General features: G+C 42.1%; 1 protein-coding gene across 3 annotated transcripts in view; it reads right to left on the bottom strand.

Moving 5' to 3' along the window:
* The window catches only part of LOC125448210 (signal transducer and activator of transcription 5B-like), a 117175-nt gene that overhangs the window by 27562 nt on the left and 67616 nt on the right, over nucleotides 1–21997 (bottom strand). For all 3 annotated transcript variants that reach the window (XM_059643455.1, XM_059643456.1, XM_059643454.1), the window contains exons 5-10: nucleotides 20584–20788; nucleotides 19025–19125; nucleotides 13265–13413; nucleotides 10224–10361; nucleotides 7878–8057; nucleotides 5674–5761 (exon numbers count right to left, since the gene is read on the bottom strand). In XM_059643455.1, coding sequence (XP_059499438.1) covers nucleotides 5674–5761; nucleotides 7878–8057; nucleotides 10224–10361; nucleotides 13265–13413; nucleotides 19025–19125; nucleotides 20584–20788 — 861 coding nt within the window. The remainder of the gene's footprint in view (nucleotides 1–5673; nucleotides 5762–7877; nucleotides 8058–10223; nucleotides 10362–13264; nucleotides 13414–19024; nucleotides 19126–20583; nucleotides 20789–21997) is intronic.

The following is a 21997-nucleotide window of genomic DNA, read 5'->3' on the forward strand; positions in this document are numbered from 1 at the left end:
TCCTGTCCCGCAGGCCCCGACCAGTCCCCCTCCACCGACACTCTCATCCGCCTAGCTGAACTCGTCCTCACACTCAACAACTTCTCTTTTGACTCCTCCCACTTCCTACAGACTAAGGGGGTGGCCATGGGCACCCGCATGGGCCCCAGCTATGCCTGCCTCTTTGTAGGTTACGTGGAACAGTCCCTCTTCCGCACCCCACACAGGCCCCAAACCCCACCTCTTCCTCCGGTACATTGATGACTGTATCGGCGCCGCCTCTCGCTCCCCAGAGGAGCTCGAACAGTTCATCCACTTCACCAACACCTTCCACCCAACCTTCAGTTCACCTGGGCCATCTCCAGCACATCCCTCACCTTCCTGGACCTCTCAGTCTCCATCTCAGGCAACCAGCTTGTAACTGATGTCCATTTCAAGCCCACCGACTCCCACAGCTACCTAGAATACACCTCCTCCCACCCACCTCCTGCAAAAATGTCCATCCCCTATTCCCAATTCCTCCGCCTCCGCCGCATCTGCTCCCACGATAAGACATTCACTCCCGCACATCCCAGATGTCCAAGTTCTTTAAGGACCGCAACTTTCCCCCCACGGTGATCGAGAACGCCCTTGACCGCGTCTCCGCATTTCCCGCGACACATCCCTCACACCCCGCCCCCGCCACAAGCGCCCCAAGAGGATCCCCCTCGTTCTCACACACCACCCTACCAACCTCCGGATACAACGCATTATCCTCCGACACTTCCGCCATTTACAATCCGACCCCACCACCCAAGACATTTTTCCATCCCCTCCCCTGTCTGCTTTCCGGAGAGACCACTCTCTCCGTGACTCCCTTGTTCGCTCCACACTGCCCTCCAACCCACCACACCGGCACCTTCCCCTGCAACCGCAGGAAATGCTACACTTGTCCCCACACCTCCTCCCTCACCCCCATCCCAGGCCCAAGATGACATTCCACATTGGCAGATGTGCAGGTGAACCTCTGCTTAATGTGGTATACTGCATCCACTGTACCCGGTGCGGCTTCTCTACATTGGGGAAACCAAGCGGAGGCTTGGGGACTCCGCTTTGCAGAACACGCTCCGCTCAGTTCGCAACAAACAACTGCACCTCCCAGTCGCAAACCATTTCCACTCCCCCTCCCATTCTCTTGATGACATGTCCATCATGGGCCTCCTGCACTGCCACAATGATGCCACCCAAAGGTTGCAGGAACAGCAACTCATATTCCGCCTGGGAACCCTGCAGCCATATGGTATCAATGTGGACTTCACCAGTTTCAAATCTCCCCTTCCCCTACTGCATCCCTAAACCAGCCCAGTTCATCCCCTCCCCCCCACTGCACCACACAACCAGCCCAGCTCTTCCCCCCCCCCACCACTGCATCCAAAACCAGTCCAACCTGTCTCTGCCTCCCTAACCGGTTCTTCCTCTCACCCATCCCTTCCTCCCACCCCAAGCCGCACCCCCAGCTACCTACTAACCTCATCCCACCTCCTTGACCTGTCCCCTCCCTACCTCCCCACCTACACTCTCTCCACCTATCTTCTTTACTCTTCATCTTCGGTCCGCCTCCCCGTCTCTCCCTATTCATTCCAGTTCCCTCCCCCCATCCCCCTCTCTGATGAAGGGTCTCAGCCCGAAACGTCAGCTTTTTGTGCTCCTGAGATGCTGCTTGGCCTGCTGTGTTTCATCCAGCCTCACATTTTATTATCTTGCAGAATCAAATAGTTGGGTTGAAAATAAAATAAATTAACTTGCATTTCTGTTTGATTCATTGCAAAGTACGCCATGCTGCCTTTGCGATAGTGATTCTGGGTTTGGCACTGGCAAAACAGCCTTCTTTTGTTTAGCTTTTGTGTTTACTGACAAAAGCAGGCAGTTCAATTGGGGCTTTGTGAAGGAAAACTAGTTGGGGGGATTTGATCTGGCACATAGCTAGTGAAAGAATCCTACAGCGATTCTCACAAAGCCTTGTCAAAGCAATCAGCTTTAATAACCTGTTTCCAAAGAGCCATACTTAAATTGTAGGAGCAAACTAGAGGGAGAAAAGTCTTTGCACCCATTCAGAGGGTTGATTGCTTCGCCAAAAGCTAAAGGACGGACCTCCATGTAATTTATACCTGTATGGGTAAGGTAGAGAACTAGAAGCCGGGGGGGGGGGGGGGGGGGGGGGGGGGGGGGGGGGGGCCGGCAAGAGATTACTTTTGCATACCAGTTAGGCACTGAGTTCAAAATCCAGAATCACAGTCTTAGAACTTTCCAATGCTGACAAAATTTTTAACTAGACTTTAGTATTTACAAAAGCTAAGAATTGTTGCTACAAGGAAACATTTGGCACAAAAAACAATTGATCTAGCAATGAAGAGGGTGCAGCACCTATGGAGCAGAATCAGAGTTAATACTTGGTTCAGTGATCCTTCCTCAGAACTGATGGAAGCCTGCGTGACAAGAAGCAATGTAGTTGTGAATGGTTGTTTATAGATTGAAGGGAGATAAAGTCAATAGGAAATAGGAACAGGAGTTGGCCATCAGCCCCTTAAGCCTGCTCCACCACATCTGCTTTCCTGCCCCTTCTCTGTAACCCTCAATTCCCTACAGATCAAAAAAGTCTACCTCAGCCTTAAGTGCACTTAAGGACTCTGTCCCCACAGCTGCGGCAAGGAGCTCCAAAGACTCTCAACACTCAAAAGAAATTCTCCTCTCCCCAGTCTTAAATTGGCCCCTCTTTATTCCGAGACTATTCCCTCCAGTCCTAGACTTTCCCATGAGTGTAACTTTCTCTCTGCATTTACCCAGTCAAGCCTCCTTCAATTAGATCACCGCTCAGTCTTCCAAACTCCACTGTGTAGAGTCCCAATCTGTTTAACCTTGGCTTAAAAGACAGTCCCCCTCCTTGTTGGAGAATATCTGAGTGAATCTTCTCTGAACTGCCTCCAATGAAGCAATCTCTTTTCTTAAATAAGGGGACAAAAACTGCTTACAGTACTCCAATGTGGTCTAGACCTTGCACAGTTGCAGCAAGACTTCCCTACTCTTATGCTCCAAACCCTTGAAATAAGGGTAACATTCCATTGACCTTAATAAAAACCCAAAAGAACTACAGATACTGTAAATCAAGAATAAAAACAGAAATTGCTGGAAAAGCTCAGGTCTGGCAACATCTGTGAAGAAAAAGAGTTCCTGTTCTGAGGAAGGGTCACTGGACCCAAAACATTAACTCTGATTTTTTTCCTCATGGATGCTGCCAGACCTGCTGAGCTTTTTCCAGCAACTTCTGTTTTTACTCCAGTGACCTTCCTGATTACCTGCTGCTGTGTGCACTTGCTTTCTGTGTTTCATGCACAAGTTCCAGAGTCTTTGTATTGCAGCTTTCTGCAGTTTTTCTCCATTTAAATAATGGATTTTTTCCCCCTGTTCCAAAAGAAGCAATTTCATATTTTCTTATACTCCACTTACCAATCTTTTGCTCACTCACTTAATCAATATTTCTCTGTAAACTGTTTATATTCCTCTCGCAACCTGCCTTTCTGCCTATTTTTGTGAATTTGGCTACAGCGCATTTGCTTCCTTCCCCTAAGTCATTCACGCATCTTGTAAACAGTTCCACTCCCAACACTGATCTCTATGGAACCACACTGGTCAAAAGGTCACCAGTCTGATAAAGAACCTCTTATCCCTACTTGCTATTTCTGGTCCATGAGCCAATTCTTTATCCATTCCAATATACTACCTCCAACACACTGGGCTCTTATTGCATGACAACCTTTGGTTAAGTACCTTGTTGAACATCTTCTGGATGTCCACATACAACATCTACTGGATCCCCTCTATCCACTGGTTGAGAATTCCTTGGAAAATTCTAAACTTAGTCAGTCAGATTTCCTCTTCAGGGAAGCATGCTGACTCTGCCTGACTGGATTATGATTTTCCAAACGTTCTGCTATTACTTCTTCAACAACTGATTCCAATACTTTTCAAACAATAGACGTTAGGCCAATCAGCCTGCAGTTACCCACTTTTTGCCTCCCTCCCTTTTGAATAGGGGTTCAAATTGGCAGTTGTCCAATCCTCTGATACTTGGCCAGAATCCAAGGATTTTTGGAAAATTACGACCAAGACATCCACTATCTCTGTAGCGACCTCTTTTGGCATTTTAAAAATTCATTCATGGGATGCAGCCATCATTGTCCGGACCAGCATTTATTTCCCATCATGAGTTGCCCAATTGACCTAATTGCATCTTAGAGTGCAAATTGTCAGGACCAGCAAATTTATTTGCCTTTAGCTCCGAGTTTATTGAATACGGCTTCCCCAGGTTATGGTACTTAATTCAGTTTTTTTAGTTAACCAGGAGTTTTAAAATCAAGTAAGTCAGAAACTATCAAACTCTGTGACTCCAATTCAATCTGGGAATTTTTTGGAGGGTTCCAGGTACAGGGCAATTGCTCATTAGAAATCTAAACCACGTGACAGTTGCTGTGTAGGCAATTCAGGGCACGTCTAAACATAGACTATTCAAAGACTGGAAGCTCTGCACCAATTTTTTTTTAAGATTCTGAAAATCAAGATCTTAGAAACCAACTGATTCCTATGGGGACCCATGTTTCACTTAAAGTAGCAATTCTGAGGAACAGATCTACTAAGTTAGGTGAGGATTACCTGCATATTAATAAATTTAAAGTGTCGTGCCTCCAAGGCATACAATTTCAAAGGGTGCAGTCAATGCCTAATGTGGAAGTGTTGCAAACTGTCAAGAGGATAAGCGATAGACTTTAACGAGAACAGACACAAAATGACCAAACAGGCAACACAAAAAATTAAATTTAATGTGCAGAGCTATATCTTGGCAGTAAAATGAGGACAGACATTAAAGCAGACAATACTAAACAGATACAGGAACAACTAAGAACTTACATGCACAAACACTGTCAGAGAATGATAAGAAAAAGTGATCAAAAAGGTTTACAGCATCCTGAGCTTTATTGCTTTTGTATTCTATGCCTGTCAAAGAAGCTATGTTGAACTTTTAGAGAACACTAGTTCAGCCTCTCAACTGAAATAGGCCCAATTATGGACAACATGCTTTAGGAGGTATGTGGTGATCTTAGAGAGAGTACAAAAATGATTTGAGAGAACTGCTCTAAACTGGGAGACAGCAGTTACATGGATCGATTGGAGACATTGGGAATTTTATCCTTTGAAGAGAAAGAAAAAAAAAAGTTGATGGAGGTGTTCAAAAATTATGAGAAGTGCACACAGAACATATACTAAGAAACCATTGCCAGAAAAGTTGAGAACTAGACAAAAAAGAAAACATTTGTCGGGTGAAAATAAAACAAACAATGGAAGAGTGGGACTAGCCAAGTTAGTCTTCCAGAAAGCAGTCACAGGCATGACAAGTTAGTGTTCTCCTTCTGTGCTGCATGCTGCAATATTGTATTCTATGAATTCAGGTTCTCAAACTGACATAAGAATTCATGCTCTTTGGATTATTAGTCCAGACTTTTGAATTATTAATCCAGCAACATAACCACCACAGCATAGGTGAAATACTTTTCTGCAGCTAAAATTGAGAGAACCAGGGTGAACGCCAAGGACATCCAAATAAAAATATGCACACACAATCCCTCTGGGATGTTAGTACTTGCTTTTAAAATTTTAACATACCATATTCCTGAAGCTGGCACTGGTGGTTTTTGTGGCATTACTAAACTCCAATAAGCTGGTATTGTTCATGATCTCTCCTGTGTTTTCACTGGCAGAGGGGGAGAAAGGGATATGGTAGCTTCACATTTTTCAAAATCATAAATAGCTAACATGTACAAATTATATTCAACTTTTCAAAATGGACACAAGAAAATCCACGACCATGCCAAGACCGTACTATATCCCATGGCATGAAAGGAGTACCTATTAAATCAAAAATTCACAACAATGTTTCCTTGCCTTACCTGTTAAGAACCCACTTGGATCACTCCGGGCCTATGGGTTAAGTGCTGTGCTGCCATTCTCAATGGGCCGGCACATTTTAATATTAACACACCCCAGGGCAAAGGAATGAAGGGCTTGCTGGCATCTGTAGGATTGCACCCATGGGAACTGTCATTTTCAGACGGGTAAGGCAAAAAAACTTGGAATTTCATCCCCAATTCATTTTTACATTTAATTGCAAAGTCTTAAGTCTGATGTACTTAACTTTAAAACTGATTTAAATTTTAGAAACGTGAGAAACTGTGGTCAAATTCCAGGATTTTGCATCAAGTCCTGTATTAAAATGCAGCAGGTTGTCACTTTTGCTATTATTGCAAAAAAAAATTAAACTTTGGTCATAATGTGATGAAAGGTGTGAAATTTCTTAACACCTTTTATTTTAAAGTTTGAAGTGGTGCCATGTGGGTTCTGGTTTGTGTGTATGAGGGGGATAAGAACGAAGACCAGGAGCAGGAGTAGGAAATTCAGCCCCTCAAGGTCTCTCCACCATTCAACACAATCATGGCTGATTGCATCTTGGCCTCAATTCTACTGTCTTGCCTGCTACCCATAACCCTTCAATCCTTTACTAATAAGAAAGGAAAGGGGTTACTGATGAACTTGTCAGTGTTTGGGACAGAGGGAGGGACTGAGGGAATGATAATGGGAATTTGTAAGCATTAAGTGTTTCACAATGAGACAGAGCAAAACATTCAAAAACATTAGTTTACTTGCTATTTAGAAGAGTCAGGATTTCATTTTGCTTGGTGGGGGTTGCGGGGAGATCCATAGCTTGGAAAGCTTTTGCTTTCAGTTTGTACAGGGTCCTGGTTGAAGTCAGATGCAAGAAACAGTTCAGAACAGTTAGGAAATGGGTCACTTCAGTGTAACAGCTTCATTTTGAAATTCCAAATCACAAAAATAATGTTTGGCATGAATCCTAAAGGAGTTATTATTGGAAACTGAAAGAGTCTAAATGCGTTACACATGGTGTTACATGTAACTAGGTTGGGGGCGGCTCAGTGGTTAGCACTGCAGCCTCACAGCGCCAGGGACCTGGGTTCGATTCCAGCCTCGGGTCACTGTCTGCGTGGAGTTTGCACATTCTCCTTGTGTCTGCGTGGGTTTCCTCCAGGTGCTCCGGTTTCCTCCCACAGTCCAAAGATGTGCAGGGTAGGAGGATTGGCCATGCTAAATTGCTCATAGTGTTTAGGGGTGTGTGGGTTATAGGGGGATGGGTCTGGGTGGGATGCTTCAAGGGACGGTGTGGACTTGTTGGGCTGAAGGGCCTGTTTCCACACTGTAGGTAATCTAATGTAATCTAACTCTGTTGCGAGAATGCTCAAGGAAACCATCAAACTCCCAAGACTGGGGATTGAAAGAAACAATCAAGTCAAACCTACAGAATTTATAGAGAGGGGAATTCTCTCTAGTGTTTTGAATGGTGAGAAAGAGGAGTTGTATTTTACTGTGCATTTCAAAATCTTTCAAACGGTGTTACATGTAACTAGTTTGATTTATTCTATTGTATCTTTGTTTCGTGGTACATTAAAACATAAAAGTTTATGTTAAAACCAAATCTGCAGCATTGTATGCTTGTGATTTCAGTAAAAGATCAACCTCAATAAAATTTGTTAAAAATATGATTTATCAAGCTGGATTTCAGTTTGGCATCTGACTCGTCCAACAGTAACATCAGCTGGGATCATAAGTGTCAGGTTTCATTTTCATGGATGACTCTCAGAAGTGTCAGCCCTTATAAAAAGGCAAACAGCAGAATACTCACGTATTATAAAAAGGTATGGAAGACTGGGTCTGTACTGAACAACAAAGACTGGATACAGAGAGATACATATAATAAACACGGCACCCCCTTCCATAAGCACTGAATTTATTCTTACCTGTGTATGTTCCCATGCTGTCTCATAACTCTGGCCTGTTGTTCCGTAATGATTATGGCTTTCACGACAGGAGGCTTTGTTGGGGCATTTAGCTTCAACCCAAGCAAAAAGCGAACAGTTGAAGAAAACTTACTTTGAGTCTTTAGTACCTGTGGAGGCTGCTTTTCCACAAGGAATGCACTGTAAAATTGTGGAAACAGGTTAAACTTAACATTTAAAACATTAAAAAAAAGCATTATTTATTATCTCTGCCAATCCCCCGTTCCACAGACTAGCTGCAGCTCTAAGAGATATGTGGCACTAAGCTCCAAGCAGGGTCAACTCTTTCTACCTCCACCCCACCCACAGGACATGGGATTTGTGGAGTAGGATCTTTACTGACAGGCGCAGGCGCCATGAGACGAATGGCCTCAATGCAAACTTCTGAACCTGCCTGGGGCTTGCGGCGGTGGAGGTGGGGAGAACAAGTTTAATAGCAACTTTCACTAACATTCAAGCGATCTGAAAATGAAGGTGCACCTGTTTATTATTTTTTACTCCACGAATATCTCATTCTTATCATCAACAAAACACTGATACACATGCAGGTTGAGAGGCAGAAGCACTTTAACAACGGCAGTCATTTCTAACTTTTTTCTCATCACATGGAATCCTATCGAAATGGACATTCAAATTTTGCAACATTCTTCCATTCACACACTTTACTCTCAATAGAGGTAAACCACTACGTTTCCAAACAACTGCATTTTGTGTTGTTTCTGCACATATATTTCAAATTGTATCCAGAACAATGTAGGACAGCTAATTCACAGAAGGATCAAACCACTACTTTAAAACTGTACTAGCTCAGAATTAGGCCAAACATAGAAACAGCAAAGATAGGAGCAGGAGGCAGCCCTTTGGCCCTTCGAGCCTGCTCCGCCATTCTTCACAATTATGGCTGATCGTCCAACTCAATAGCCTAATCCTGCTTTCTCCCCATAACCTTTGATCCCATTCATCTCATGTGCTATATCTAGTTGCCTCTTGAATACATTCAATATTTTGGCATCAAATACTTCCTATAGTAATGAATTCCACAGGCTCACCACTCTTTGGGTGAAAAAAATCTCTCATCTCCGCACTAAATCATCTACCCTGAATCCTCAAACTGTGACCCCTGGTTCTGAGCACACCCACTACCAGGAACATCCTCCCCGCACCTACCCTGTCCAGTCCTGTTAGAATTAGATTCCCCCCTTCATTCCATAAGGCCATAAGACATAGGAGTGGAACCAAGGCCATTCGGCCTACCAAGTCCACTCCGCCATTTAAATCATAGCCGATGGGCATTTCAACTCCACTTCCCTGCACTCTCCCTGTAGCCTTTGATTCCTTGTGAGATCAAGAATTTGTCGATCTCTGCCTTGAAGGCATCTAACGTCCCGGCCTCCACTGCACTCCGTGGCAATGAATTTCACAAGCCTACCACTCTCTGGCTGAAGAAATGTCATCTCATTTCAGTTTTAAATTTACCCCCTCTAAATCTAAGGCTGTGCCCACAGGTCCTAGTCTCCCTGCCTAACGGAAACAACTTCCTAGCATCCACCCTTTCTAAGCCGTCTGAAGTCTAGTGAAAAGAATCCTAACCTTTTCAATTTATCCTCACACGTCAGACCCACCATCCCTGGAATCAGCCTGGATAAATCTTGGATGCACTCCCTCGAGAGCAAGAACATACTTCCTCAGAAAAGGAGGCCAAAACTGAACACGATATTCCAGGCATGGTGTCACCAAGGCCCTGTATTACTACAAGAACACATCCCTGCTCCTGTGTTTGAAACCTTTTACAATGAAGGCCAACATACAATTTGCCTTCTTGATTAGTCTGCTGCACCTGCATGCTTACCTCAAGCGACTGATGCACAAGGACACCCAGGTCCCGCTGCACACTCCCCTCTCCCAATTTACAGCCACTCAGGTGCAACCTGATGAAGGGTCTAGGCCCGAAACGTCAGCTTTTGTGCTCCTGAGATGCTGCTTGGCCTGCTGTGTTCATCCAGCCCCACATTTTATTATCTTGGAATTTCCAGCATCTGCAGTTCCCATTATCTCTGCAACCTGCCTTCTTGTTTTTGGCTTTCAAAGCCAACAGCCTCACATTTAACCAAAATTATATCACATCTGCCATTGACTTGCCCACTCACTCAACCTGCTGAGATCACTCTGAAGGATCTCTGCATCCGAGTCACAGTTCACCCTCTCCACCGACCCCCCAAAGAGCATCCCACCCAGACCCATCCCCCCTAACCCTGCATTTCCCATAGCCATTTGGTGGTACAAGCATTGTAGCAATAATGGAATTACCTTCTGACCAGGTTAATGAGTAAAGAGGAGAGTCTCTCAGGCACTCCTGATATCTGGTCACTAGCAATGTCTTCCTGTGTGCTAATCAGCCCAAGCTCTTGCTGAATTTGACAGTTCATTTCTGCAAGCTTATCACACCTGGAATAAGAGCATACTTTGTTATAAATATTTATAAATTCTAAATAACAAATCTACAGGACAGCACACAGAATTCTATCAGTTAGAATGCTAAGACAACAAGACCAAGGTTTGCATTCAAATGAAGCCTAACATTTCAGCTTTTTCCTTGGAGAATAGTCTTCTTCGGTCTAACCAGGGATAGCTGCAGCATTATCCTTTCGCCAAGTACTTTAGAAGGAAGATGGTTCGTCAGCATGATTGGGTGTTAACTACCCTTAACAGGAACAAATCACCCTCAGCAGACACATGGTCATTACTTCAGAGTTCTCCAGTAATCGGTCGCATGACAGGAATTCTTCCAACACAAAAACCATTCTGATGCTGAGCCCAAATTGCATCACTGGGTGCCTAGCTTGAAGGAGGATACTGAACCCTCTTGCTTGTGGAGGCCAAGTCACTGAATATAGTTAAGAAAATAGAAGATACGTTTCTAGAGGCTAAAAGGTGTCAAGGGGCAGAGGGGAAGAGAGCAGGTGTGGGCTTTGAGATAAAGGATCAGACACTATTGTGTTAAATGACAGGGTAGGCTGGATGAGACAAAACTGCCTACTCCTGCTCCTATTTTCTATATTTCTTAATCAAACAACAGACACTTATAACAAAAGCAAAAAAGTGCTGGAGAAACTCAGCAGATCTCGAGCATCTTTTGAGAGATTAACTCTGTTTATGTTTTGAAAGGTCAGTGGACTCATCAACCCTAGTTCTGACAAAGGGTTTCTGGGCTCAAAACGTTAAACTCTTTCTCTCCACAGACACAGTGCCAGACCTGCCGAGTTTCTCCAGCATTCTGTTTTTGTCTTAGATCCCCAGCCCTTTGCTTTATTTTAGCATAGACACTTCGATGGGTAACATCTGTTGTTTGTACCCACTCTGTGCTGATACAACTGATCCCAGAGTAATTATGAAGACACCACAAAAGGCTTGAGTGTCCCTAAGTGAGCCAGGGAGCACATGCAAGCATGTGAGCTAGAAAGCGAACCACTTCAGTTTGTGGATTAAGAATGGTCACTTGGACAAGGCACTGAAAGCTGCCAATGTCTACAGAATTATCCAACAATTCAGGACAGAGACATTACAATTGGATGGAAGGAATAGAAATTGAAAGAAGAAAAAGACCATGTTAATTCTACATCCTGAAAATATTCAGTTAGGAAATGAACATTGAAAATGTCATATTTAATAAAAGTTACTAAAGCTAATTTCAAATTGGCTAAAATCAGGTTAAAAAACTCCAATTTACAGTCTTTTATTCATGACAAATTGAGAAGATTCAGCTGCAGGCTTTCTAATTAGTTCTGCTTGCAACTCCATCACATGTTAAGAAACAGCCACTTTGGCTCAAACTAAGTCTTTAATTTTAAGAATCTGAAAGTTTTTGTTTTCAAAAACTGGTACTCATTAAGGTATATCCAAGCTCGTTTTGGTTAGGTTTATGTGAACATCAAGGCATGCCCAGAAAATAGGTCTATTTGAAGTATAATTGTGTGAAGTGTCACTTATCATATTCTGCTCCCTACAGATAAAGGAGGCACTATGATAAACTTCTTAAAAACTATAACCAAAGAAAAAAACTATACAGAAGTCCAGAACTGTCTGTTCCAGTTCAAGACCTGTTTCAGTAATAATTGAAGGAACCATGAACGAAAGCTGAAATGCTGCCTGCTCAGGACAGAGGAGCACTCTTTCTGTAGCCCAGCAAGGAATCCCACTGGCACTTGAATACTAAAACATCTGCCCACAAATAACTCTTGTACCACCAACTCCTGAATTAATTGGCATGGTGTATGTACAAAGACTTACAGAACTTGCAAATTCTCACACACAGTAAAAGTTGCTTTCTGGTAGATAGTGGTAAAATAAACTCAGCAAATAAAGATTTTGAGACATGGAAACTTCTGCTGGTTGAGTCCTGCTCACTTGGATTCTCTAGCACCAGTATCCTACTTGATCACATCACCTGTATACGGTCTAAGCACTGTACTTACAGCCCTACAGCTGATTTAATATCAATGTTGCGACGTCAGTGCAGGTTTTCCACTCTCCATGCATTAACTAAGAGTTAGAGAATGCAGTGATACACCAGGAATTGAAACTGGTAGCATCATGCCATAATATCTATTTTCAGTGGTGCTACCCTCTTTGGTTACCCTATTGTCTGATCTCAAGCTCATTGGAATTCCTTGGACAAAGGGAAGAGCAAGAGATTTGCAAATTCAATGACAACCACAAATCAGAGACAAGATCAACCACCTCTGCTGGAAGCAAGTGGGAGGCTAAAACAAGAATATTAGACCAGGTTTAGAATGGATTTTGTATTTTTCATTTTAAGCAATTGTGAGCAGCCAGAAAGAAAATAGGAAAATGGTGGAGAATTCATAATAATGGGATTGGGCCACATTTGTGTAAAATATCTAAAATTTAACACATGAAGACTACATACAAACTTTAATATAGCAAGATACTCAATACATAAACACCCTACTGTAAATTTGAGCAGGGTTGAAATTGTTCCTTGCTAGTTACCCCTTTGGTAGGGTTGCAGTCGAGGCACAAAATGTGAAATGAAATATGAAACAAATTATGGATATTATTCAAAATAAGCCATCACCTACAAGACCATCATTTAACAGAAAATGATTTGGCAATGCATGCGTCAAATTTCTCAACTTATTTGTAATTCTACAACACTGACATCATGAAAGAATCTAATAATCCATCAAACAAAATTTCCATAATTATGAACAAATGGGAATTTCCAGTGGTCAACTGTAATTCAATGTATCTCAATTTGACATTTGCGCCTACGTGCCAATTTATTTGTAAAATACTGCGCACCAAACGGACTGAATCTGGTTCCTCACCATTCCTGAAGTGACCCCAGGTTGTCCTCAAAGTAGGCACCATTTCCTGACAGCTGTAGTCGTCGTTTCCAGTCCTGAATCATATTCAGCACATGGCCCTGGACCTGTTCCAGAGATCTCACCGCTTCCAAGATGCTGTAATTTCTCTTCTGTTAAAAAGCCATTCAAAAAACCCAAAAAGATTCATTGTTAGCCTTAAGGCATGTTTACCCTATTAAAATGGGTCCCAGGGAGCAACACACAAAACTTGTGTACCCAATGTATTTTGTGTTTGCTCTCTCCATAGGCCTGTTAGAGCTGAATCATAAGACTGAGATCAACTTATCTGTTGATGTTCAAATGCCATGCATTTCTGCAGATTGCAATAGCCTCTATTCAATATTTAGTGTCAGGCAAAGCTTATAAAAGGTAAATGGGAGCCACCATTCAAAATGTTTAATTTTGTTTGCATGTGGCAAGACACAAATTTTTCTGCATATATACTGGTCATTCAGTAGACCACATGAAACTCTTGGTGAACTGCAAAGCAAAGCTAAAGTAAAATGTCATGAAATGTGTGATAATTGGGAAGCATGCATTCAACAGTGCTACAAATTGGTTTCAGGCTTCATTCCTCCCCCAGCCCCTGTCTGTCTGCATGGCTATTTGAATGCAAGATTCATATCTAATTTAGTTAACTGTTTCAACCATCTGTGACAAATTAGCTCATTAAAACTTTGTAAATTTTCTGTACAATTTTATAAACATTTCTGCATCAGTGAGTTAATATTAAACTGCAATCCTAAAGTTCTGGAAGACTGCATCCCAACTCAAAAAGTATGCACAAAACAGGGATCCACAATCATTTTAATTTAGAGTTTTGTTTTTAAAACAACATGTACCATTTACTCCTCTCTTTTCTGCTCACCAATCATTAACTTTTCCCAGCTTAGCTCTGGCAAGACAAAAACAGCTGTGATCTGTACAACTGCCCTCTTTCCAACCACTTTTTTATTTTCAGTGCACAACTAAATTGAATAATCAATATCTAATTCTTTGCTAAAACCACTATTTTTAGCTCTAACATGCCTTGTCTCCATTCATACTTCAACCTCATAGCAACTATTTTTTCAAACTCCATTCATGGGATGAGGGTATCACTGTCAAGGCCAACATTTATTGCTATCCCTAATTGCCCAGAGGGCAGTTAAGAGTCGACCACTTTGATGTGGGTCTGGAGTCACATGTAGGTCAGACGTGGTAAGGATGGCAGCTTCCTTCCTTAAAAAGGGCATTAGTGAACCAGATAAGAATTAATGATAACCAGGAAACCTAACTCAATTCCAGATTTTTTTTTAAAATACATTGAATTCAAATTCCACCACCTGCCACAGCAGGATTCAAACCCAGGTCCCAAGAACATTCCTGTGTATCTGGATTAACAGTCCAGCGATAATACCACTGGAACATCACCTCCGCTTATATATTCACTGATTCTTTCAATTCCATGCTCCATTTCTTGAGCGCACACACACACACACACACACACACTTCAGACAGATCTGATTCACCTATCTCATTCATCTCAACAACTGCACAATCCTAAACAACACACTGATATCGTAAGATCTCTTCACAGCCTCAGCCCTTCCTACCTATGCAAGCTCCTCCAACATTATGTTCCAGTTCATGCCCTTTGTTCTTCTAATGATGGCCTACCACATTCTTTGATTCCACCATTCACAGCAGAACCATCTGCGATTACAATCTGCAATTCTTTTCCTGAACTACCATACCACAGTCTACAAAAATCTCAATCTCTGTGCCTTCACTACCGTCTGCTGAATGCAGTTCAATGTCTGTTGTCTTAGCCATCACTCCCACCGCCTCCCCAAATTGTGTGAAGTGCCTTGGGACGTTTCACTATAAGGCGCCATATAAGTGCAAGTGTTTGGCTGCAATTACCAATTAAGTACATTCGTTGCTGTATCACAATTACATCATTTTTAAGAATTACTTGTAGTAAGTAAATATTCATAGCAAGTTCAGTTCAACGAGCAAGCACTTTTGGACGGCTGCCTAATGCCTAAATAGTCATACTAATGGTTATACTACTGGGATAGCTGAAAGTCTTCAGTGAAACTAACTATACAAACTTAACATGTCCCTGGTTTTTAAAATTATCGGATCACATCAAGAGGATCCTCACTTTATACAGTTACTTAGATTATTTAAACAAATTAACAACCTGTCAACAATACATGTCTAGGACTAATTACATTTTTAAATTATTAAAATGATAGTATCCACAGAAAATTGGCCTACCATTTTCCACTTTGACAAAGACATCATAATGTGTCAGTTTTAAACTAGTGCTCACTCTTTGAATGAGGAGATAAGCATCTGACTATATGTTTGCCAGTTCGTCATTGCATCACAGTGCAAACGTTTTATAAACAGAAGCAACGAACTGTTTGGAACTATTCTGCACATCCAGAACAAGTGGTGACTAATCCAACAGAAAACTGCAAAATCCATGAAAACCTCAGTTCATAATTCAAAAACCACTGAGGTTATTTCCTTCAAATTCAAAACAGTGACAAGAAGGGGAGAAAAGTACATTTGGAATGGAGGGTGCTCTGGGTAAAAGTATCTTTAGGTTAGGTGGTACTGTTGTTACAAAGCAGGACTACTTTAGGGATGATAATATGGCAAAACAGCGATTAGAGGCATACAATGAAGTTGTACTTATGAATACATCTAAATCCAGTTTAGACCGATGGGATGGAAGTCTCTTCATTTGGGACCTCTGCAATAGCAAGGAGTTTGGGCAAACAACTCAATTTCAAACCAACATTGAACTAACAGTACAGAACTTAAATTAGTGCAAATTGTCAATCTTACTCAGGAGCTAGTCAGTGAAAGAGGAAAAATATCACACTGATGTTGATTCACATTGCTAGGGAAGATTAAGAGAAAGCTTTGCTTTGCACCTAATCAGAGTATGTTTCATGTTGATACTGGATGCAAACAATATAAATGTGCTCCACTAAGCAACACTATCCTTCACCTCAGAGGCAAACCAGTTGTCATTAGTGGTGCTGCTTCCTAGTAAAGAGGAGATGTAGAGAAAATAAAAATAAAAACACAACATATTCAAATAATTCTTGGTTCCTGCTTTATAAAAAAAAAGAAGATTTTTCCTGTTTGGGCAGTGGATGGAAAAAGGAAGAGATAAAAAGGACAAGTATCATTCATTAAGAATTGCTGTATTATGAAGGGTTGCTTTTTTTATATTAAAAAAATCTAAGTTTCTAACTAAAATGAAAAATGTCAAGCAGACAACTATGCAGTTACATGGGCACTGCTGTCTTTATGCACACACAACACTGCTGCTAAGGGGTGGGCTAATCTAAAAGATATTCAATGTCTAAAACCAAATCAGCAGAGAATTATAGCCAGTTTTCCAGCTGCAAACTTTTCTTTGCGTATATAAAAATTATGCATTAGTGCTGCAGTCTTTGATTTGCGCTCAGCATGAATTTACAGCCAGTGAACTAGTCATCAGAAATTCTTGTAAAATGCAATGCAGTCTGTCAAACAGTAACTGGTATGGACAAAAAGACATTCACCATCATATCTTACACTTGAAACTTTTCTCTGCAAGAATTGCTACCAGCATAAACTTTCCCAGCAAATATGCTTGCCATGTAGTCATGAATCCATCAAGTAGCTCAAAATCAGTTCTTCCCTCCTGCAAGCAATTTTCTTCCTACACTGCTTAAGATGTAAACTTCGTAATTCAGAGACAGACAGAGAGACAGACAGAGAGACAGACAGAGAGACAGACAGAGAGACAGACAGAGAGACAGACAGAGAGACAGACAGAGAGACAGACAGAGAGACAGACAGAGAGACAGACAGAGAGACAGACAGAATGTTTAAACTTTCAACTTTCTGATGCCATGCATCTTCACAAAGAAAAACAAAGCACCAGCAGCTCATGCTACTCTAAAGCTACAAAAGTTCTTGGCTGTACTAAAGCAATTAGCCTAGAGACTTCTCTTTTCTTAGGGTAAAGGACGTTCACCAGCTCAGGCTCAGAAACTGTTTTGACTGCTTATCAACAGAAGCACAAATAGAAGTTGGCACGCAGTAAAAGAAAACATATGCAATTATATTGCATCTTATCATGTTTCTCAGAAACGTCTCAAGGTTCTTCACATAATGTTTTGCTCTGGAATGCGGTGACAAATGTAGGCAAATGCAGCAGCCATTTTGCGCACAGCAAGACTTCTCAAACAGTAATAAGATGAATGACCAGTTAATTTATTTTTGTTGGAGGAACATTTACCTAGGACACCATTTGTCAAATTATACACTCACCTGAGCAGACAGCAGAAACTCGAGTTAAATTTCACCCAAAGAATTAGGAGTATTCCTTCAGTGTCTCAAGGCGAACCAAATTCTTGAGCTCAAGTCTTTAAACCCAGACCCTTCTGACTAACAGCGAGCTATCAAATATGCCAAGTTTCATATATGGAGCAGTGAAGAAGTTTCAGATTATTCAAAAACTGAATTTTAGAGGGAGGAACAATCTTTCTTGGATGGAACAGCATTATAATCATTTGTAAGCAAGCTCAAAATTCTTTTAGGCCTCAGGAATGCAATCAAGTTTGTGTCACATTTTTAACCAAATGACTAAAAGTACAAGGCATTGCATATTCATGCTACATCAGCTTCAATCCAACAACTGGAGCCAACATTAGATGAATTGGACCTTGGTCAACCTCAGTACCACTTTGGTTTTGGCCACACTTACAGACTGCTGAATGTCAGTCAAAGCCAGAGAGATTCAAGTATAACACTTCAGATTTGGGAGCAAAGTTACTTAATGCCACTTCAGTTTCATTGTAATGCTAACTTCACAGCAGCATTTCTCTAAAAATGCAAAAGATAATTGCACAAAGCAATTCAGGTGGCCTCAAAGGACACATTTTGCAAATTCCAAGACTGACGCATTGCAGTTTGAGAGCTTGTGTAGCATTGGACTTGAATTTCTACAACATGAAGGTGCATAATGCAATATAGGGTGCTCTGTAACGAGCGGGGAACAAAGAACAGGAAAAGTACAAATTTGAGATCAAGTTGGTTTGTAATGGAAAATTAGTGGCAAATCAAATGCATGTGACAAATTTAGTAAAATATAAGCAAATCCACAATACTCCATGGGGAGGTTCTTAACTGACCTGCTAACTTGGTTAATTCATGGTAGCTGCAGGGGCAAATCTTAAAAAATGGCTTCAGATAAACCATCAAAATCTAAATATAAAGCAGTATAACTGATGATTTTAGCTACTTCCCAGTATTCAATACTGGTACAGCTGTCCTGAGTTCACTGTTAGATGTTATAACATCTTTCTTTGTCACCCAACATTTAAATTCTCTACACTTGGATAGGTAGTGTGTCCCTAGAAGGAGCAAATGCACATGATCAGGCAAAAAGAAACCCTGCTTAAAGATTTCAGCAGCTTCGGTTCCGGCTTCTTCAAACACATTGATGGGTTTCCATGCAGATTAAAATATTCCAGTGACCAAAAGGAAATCTATGGTTTGTTGGGAAACAGGCGTACAGAGCAAACACAAAAGGGCTCATCAACTTTGGCAAATGGTGGCAATTTCTGGGGAGGAAGCTCCAAATTGTTCACACTTTCAGATGCTATTGCAAAACATTTCCATAGACGTTTAACTGCTTTTTGCTAGTAACAGAAGCTAGCTCACCCTTCTGTGATCTTCCCATGTGGTCTTCTGCTGGTTTACATGCTCCTCTCTCTTGGTGTATTCAGGTAGTGGACTATTTGCTTGCTGTAGGTGGTGCTGAGCTAAAAACAAACAAACAATTATGCAATGATCCTGAGATCTAAGAAGGCCTCACCAAGCACAAACATTTTTCCCTTTTTGCTCATTCATCTAACTGGATTTCTTTTCGTAGCCAGTCAACGGAAAACACTCTGGTATAATTCTGTCCACTTAGATTGTTCTAACCCTGCTGTGAAACACAAAAAGGTGTATTGGATGGTGAAGTAGAAAATGGTAACAATGAGTAGTATCTGTCCAGGAGAGGGAAACTAGAGAAAACACATCGAGGGAGAATGAGGGGAAAAAGGGATTGTAAACTTGCTCAGGTCAAGAAAACTCACTGGAGAAAGAAAACATACAAGGGAAACAAAAGAAATAGACAGGCATATGCATAGCTTGGACGTGGAAGAAGGAAAACAAGTAAATGCATAGAACAAGGGGACTGAGCAGCAGAGAAAGAAATATGCAGAAGAAAACAATATTTGATTGAAGGTTTATATGCAAGAGGCAGAAGGCAACATGCACGAGAGTGTAAGACTGAACTGCATGCACATAGGGTGTGGAAGAAGAGCACTAGCAAGTAAAAGGGGCTGCACTGGAGGGACAGAAGATGTGCATTCACATGAGGTCCAAATGCACAAGCACAAGAGAAAGAGGTACAACAGAGTAAGGGTATATGCTTGACAGGTTGGGGTGCACTAGCAAGATAGAGGAAAAAAATGTGAATTGCAATGAAATGAGACCAAAATATCTTAAATGGATTAAAAGAACTGCGCATGCTGTAAATCAGGAACAAAAACAGAAGTTGCTGGAAAAGCTCAGCAGGCCTGGCAGCATCTATGAAGAAAAAGAAAATCAGAAGGGTTGCCGGATCTGAAACACTGACTCGGATTTCCACCCCCCCCACTCCACAATCCCCAAGAGTTGCTGCTAGACCAGCTGAGCTTTTCCAGCAACTTCTGTTTTTGACCCTAAATGGATTCCATGCTTTGCAGGTCCAGATGATGCAAAATTTAAAAAGCTAGTAGATATCGAACAGTAAGATATAAAGTTGGAGATTCAAAATTCTTCTCAAGAGTGGTGAACAGGTGGCTTGGACTGAGGAGAAGAATGGAGACAAAAAAAAAATGGAATCTCTTTAGAACCATAAAGATCCTGCAAAGCAAAAGTGTAGGACGGTTATGGATTAATTCATTACATCCTTCTCCATCAATGAAGATCTGATAGGGAATGCAACATCTTAATAAATTGGATTTACAATAAAGGAATTCTGATTAACTGGAGTAGAGGATTTTTAGAATTTTTCCAGATCTGAAATATCCTAACCTAGGATGCAAATAATTCATCCTTTATCGTTGCCAAATTGGGTTTGATTCATTTATCTGACAAGTTAGCAGGGTGATAAATTCTCAGTCTTTCAAAGAGAGCTCAGATCAGATTTATTGACATTTTGAACTTTGCAAAATCTGTGTCATACTCACACTGGTAACACTGCGGCAGCTGCTGCTGCTCCTGGTCAGGAGCTTCATTCATTTGCTGAATCGTACTGCGGTACATCTGAATGGTTTTGATTAAGCCATTCAGCAAGCTGAGCTGCTGTAACACATTTGCATCTTCCTGCTTTATCCTTTCACTGTTGGTGTTCAGAACGGGTCGAGCTGGTAAGGTGACAGTTGGTGCACTGGCCTACAAAACAACATGAGATTTAATAGCAAGATTTAAAACTGGTTTAGTTTATAAAAACAGAGGCAAAAGTTAACCACTTACTGGGCGAATATGCATCTTTCATTTGTTATCTCACCTAAATGAATACAAGAAATATTCTATTTCACAAATTCTCTGAATAACTGAGTTTACTATACCTTACCAGTAGCGCTCAGAGCAGTTTCGTACGTGTTCTGGAAATAATATTTAAGTGAGCAATCAAAGCTTGCCAAATCAAACACATTCACCAGTCCAATATAATAAAATGTGAGGCTGGATGAACACAGCAGGCCAAGCAGCATCTCAGGAGCACAAAAGCTGACGTTTCGGGCCTAGACCCTTCATCAGAGAGGGGGATGGGGGGGGGGAACTGGAATAAATAGGGAGAGAGGCGGAGGCGGAAAGAAGATGGAGAGTAAAGAAGATAGGTGGAGAGAGTGTAGGTGGGGAGGTAGGGAGGGGATAGGTCAGTCCAGGGAAGACGGACAGGTCAAGGAGGTGGGATGAGGTTAGTAGGTAGCTGGGGGTGCGGCTTGGGGTGGGAGGAAGGGATGGGTGAGAGGAAGAACCGGTTAGAGAGGCAGAGACAGGTTGGACTGGTTTTGGGATGCCTGCACATCTGCCAATGTGGTATACTGCATCCACTGTACCCGGTGCGGCTTCCTCTACATTGGGGAAACCAAGCGGAGGCTTGGGGACCGCTTTGCAGAACACCTCCGCTCAGTTCGCAACAAACAACTGCACCTCCCAGTCGCAAACCATTTCCACTCCCCCTCCCATTCTCTTGATGACATGTCCATCATGGGCCTCCTGCACTGCCACAATGATGCCACCCGAAGGTTGCAGGAACAGCAACTCATATTCCGCCTGGGAACCCTGCAGCCATATGGTATCAATGTGGACTTCACCAGTTTCAAAATCTCCCCTTCCCCTACTGCATCCCTAAACCAGCCCAGTTCGTCCCCTCCCCCCACTGCACCACACAACCAGCCCAGCTCTTCCCCCCCACCCACTGCATCCCAAAACCAGTCCAACCTGTCTCTGCCTCCCTAACCGGTTCTTCCTCTCACCCATCCCTTCCTCCCACCCCAAGCCGCACCCCCAGCTACCTACTAACCTCATCCCACCTCCTTGACCTGTCCGTCTTTCCTGGACTGACCTATCCCCTCCCTACCTCCCCACCTACACTCT

The sequence above is a fragment of the Stegostoma tigrinum genome, chromosome X (assembly GCF_030684315.1).
Source record: "Stegostoma tigrinum isolate sSteTig4 chromosome X, sSteTig4.hap1, whole genome shotgun sequence".
NCBI lineage: Eukaryota > Metazoa > Chordata > Chondrichthyes > Orectolobiformes > Stegostomatidae > Stegostoma > Stegostoma tigrinum.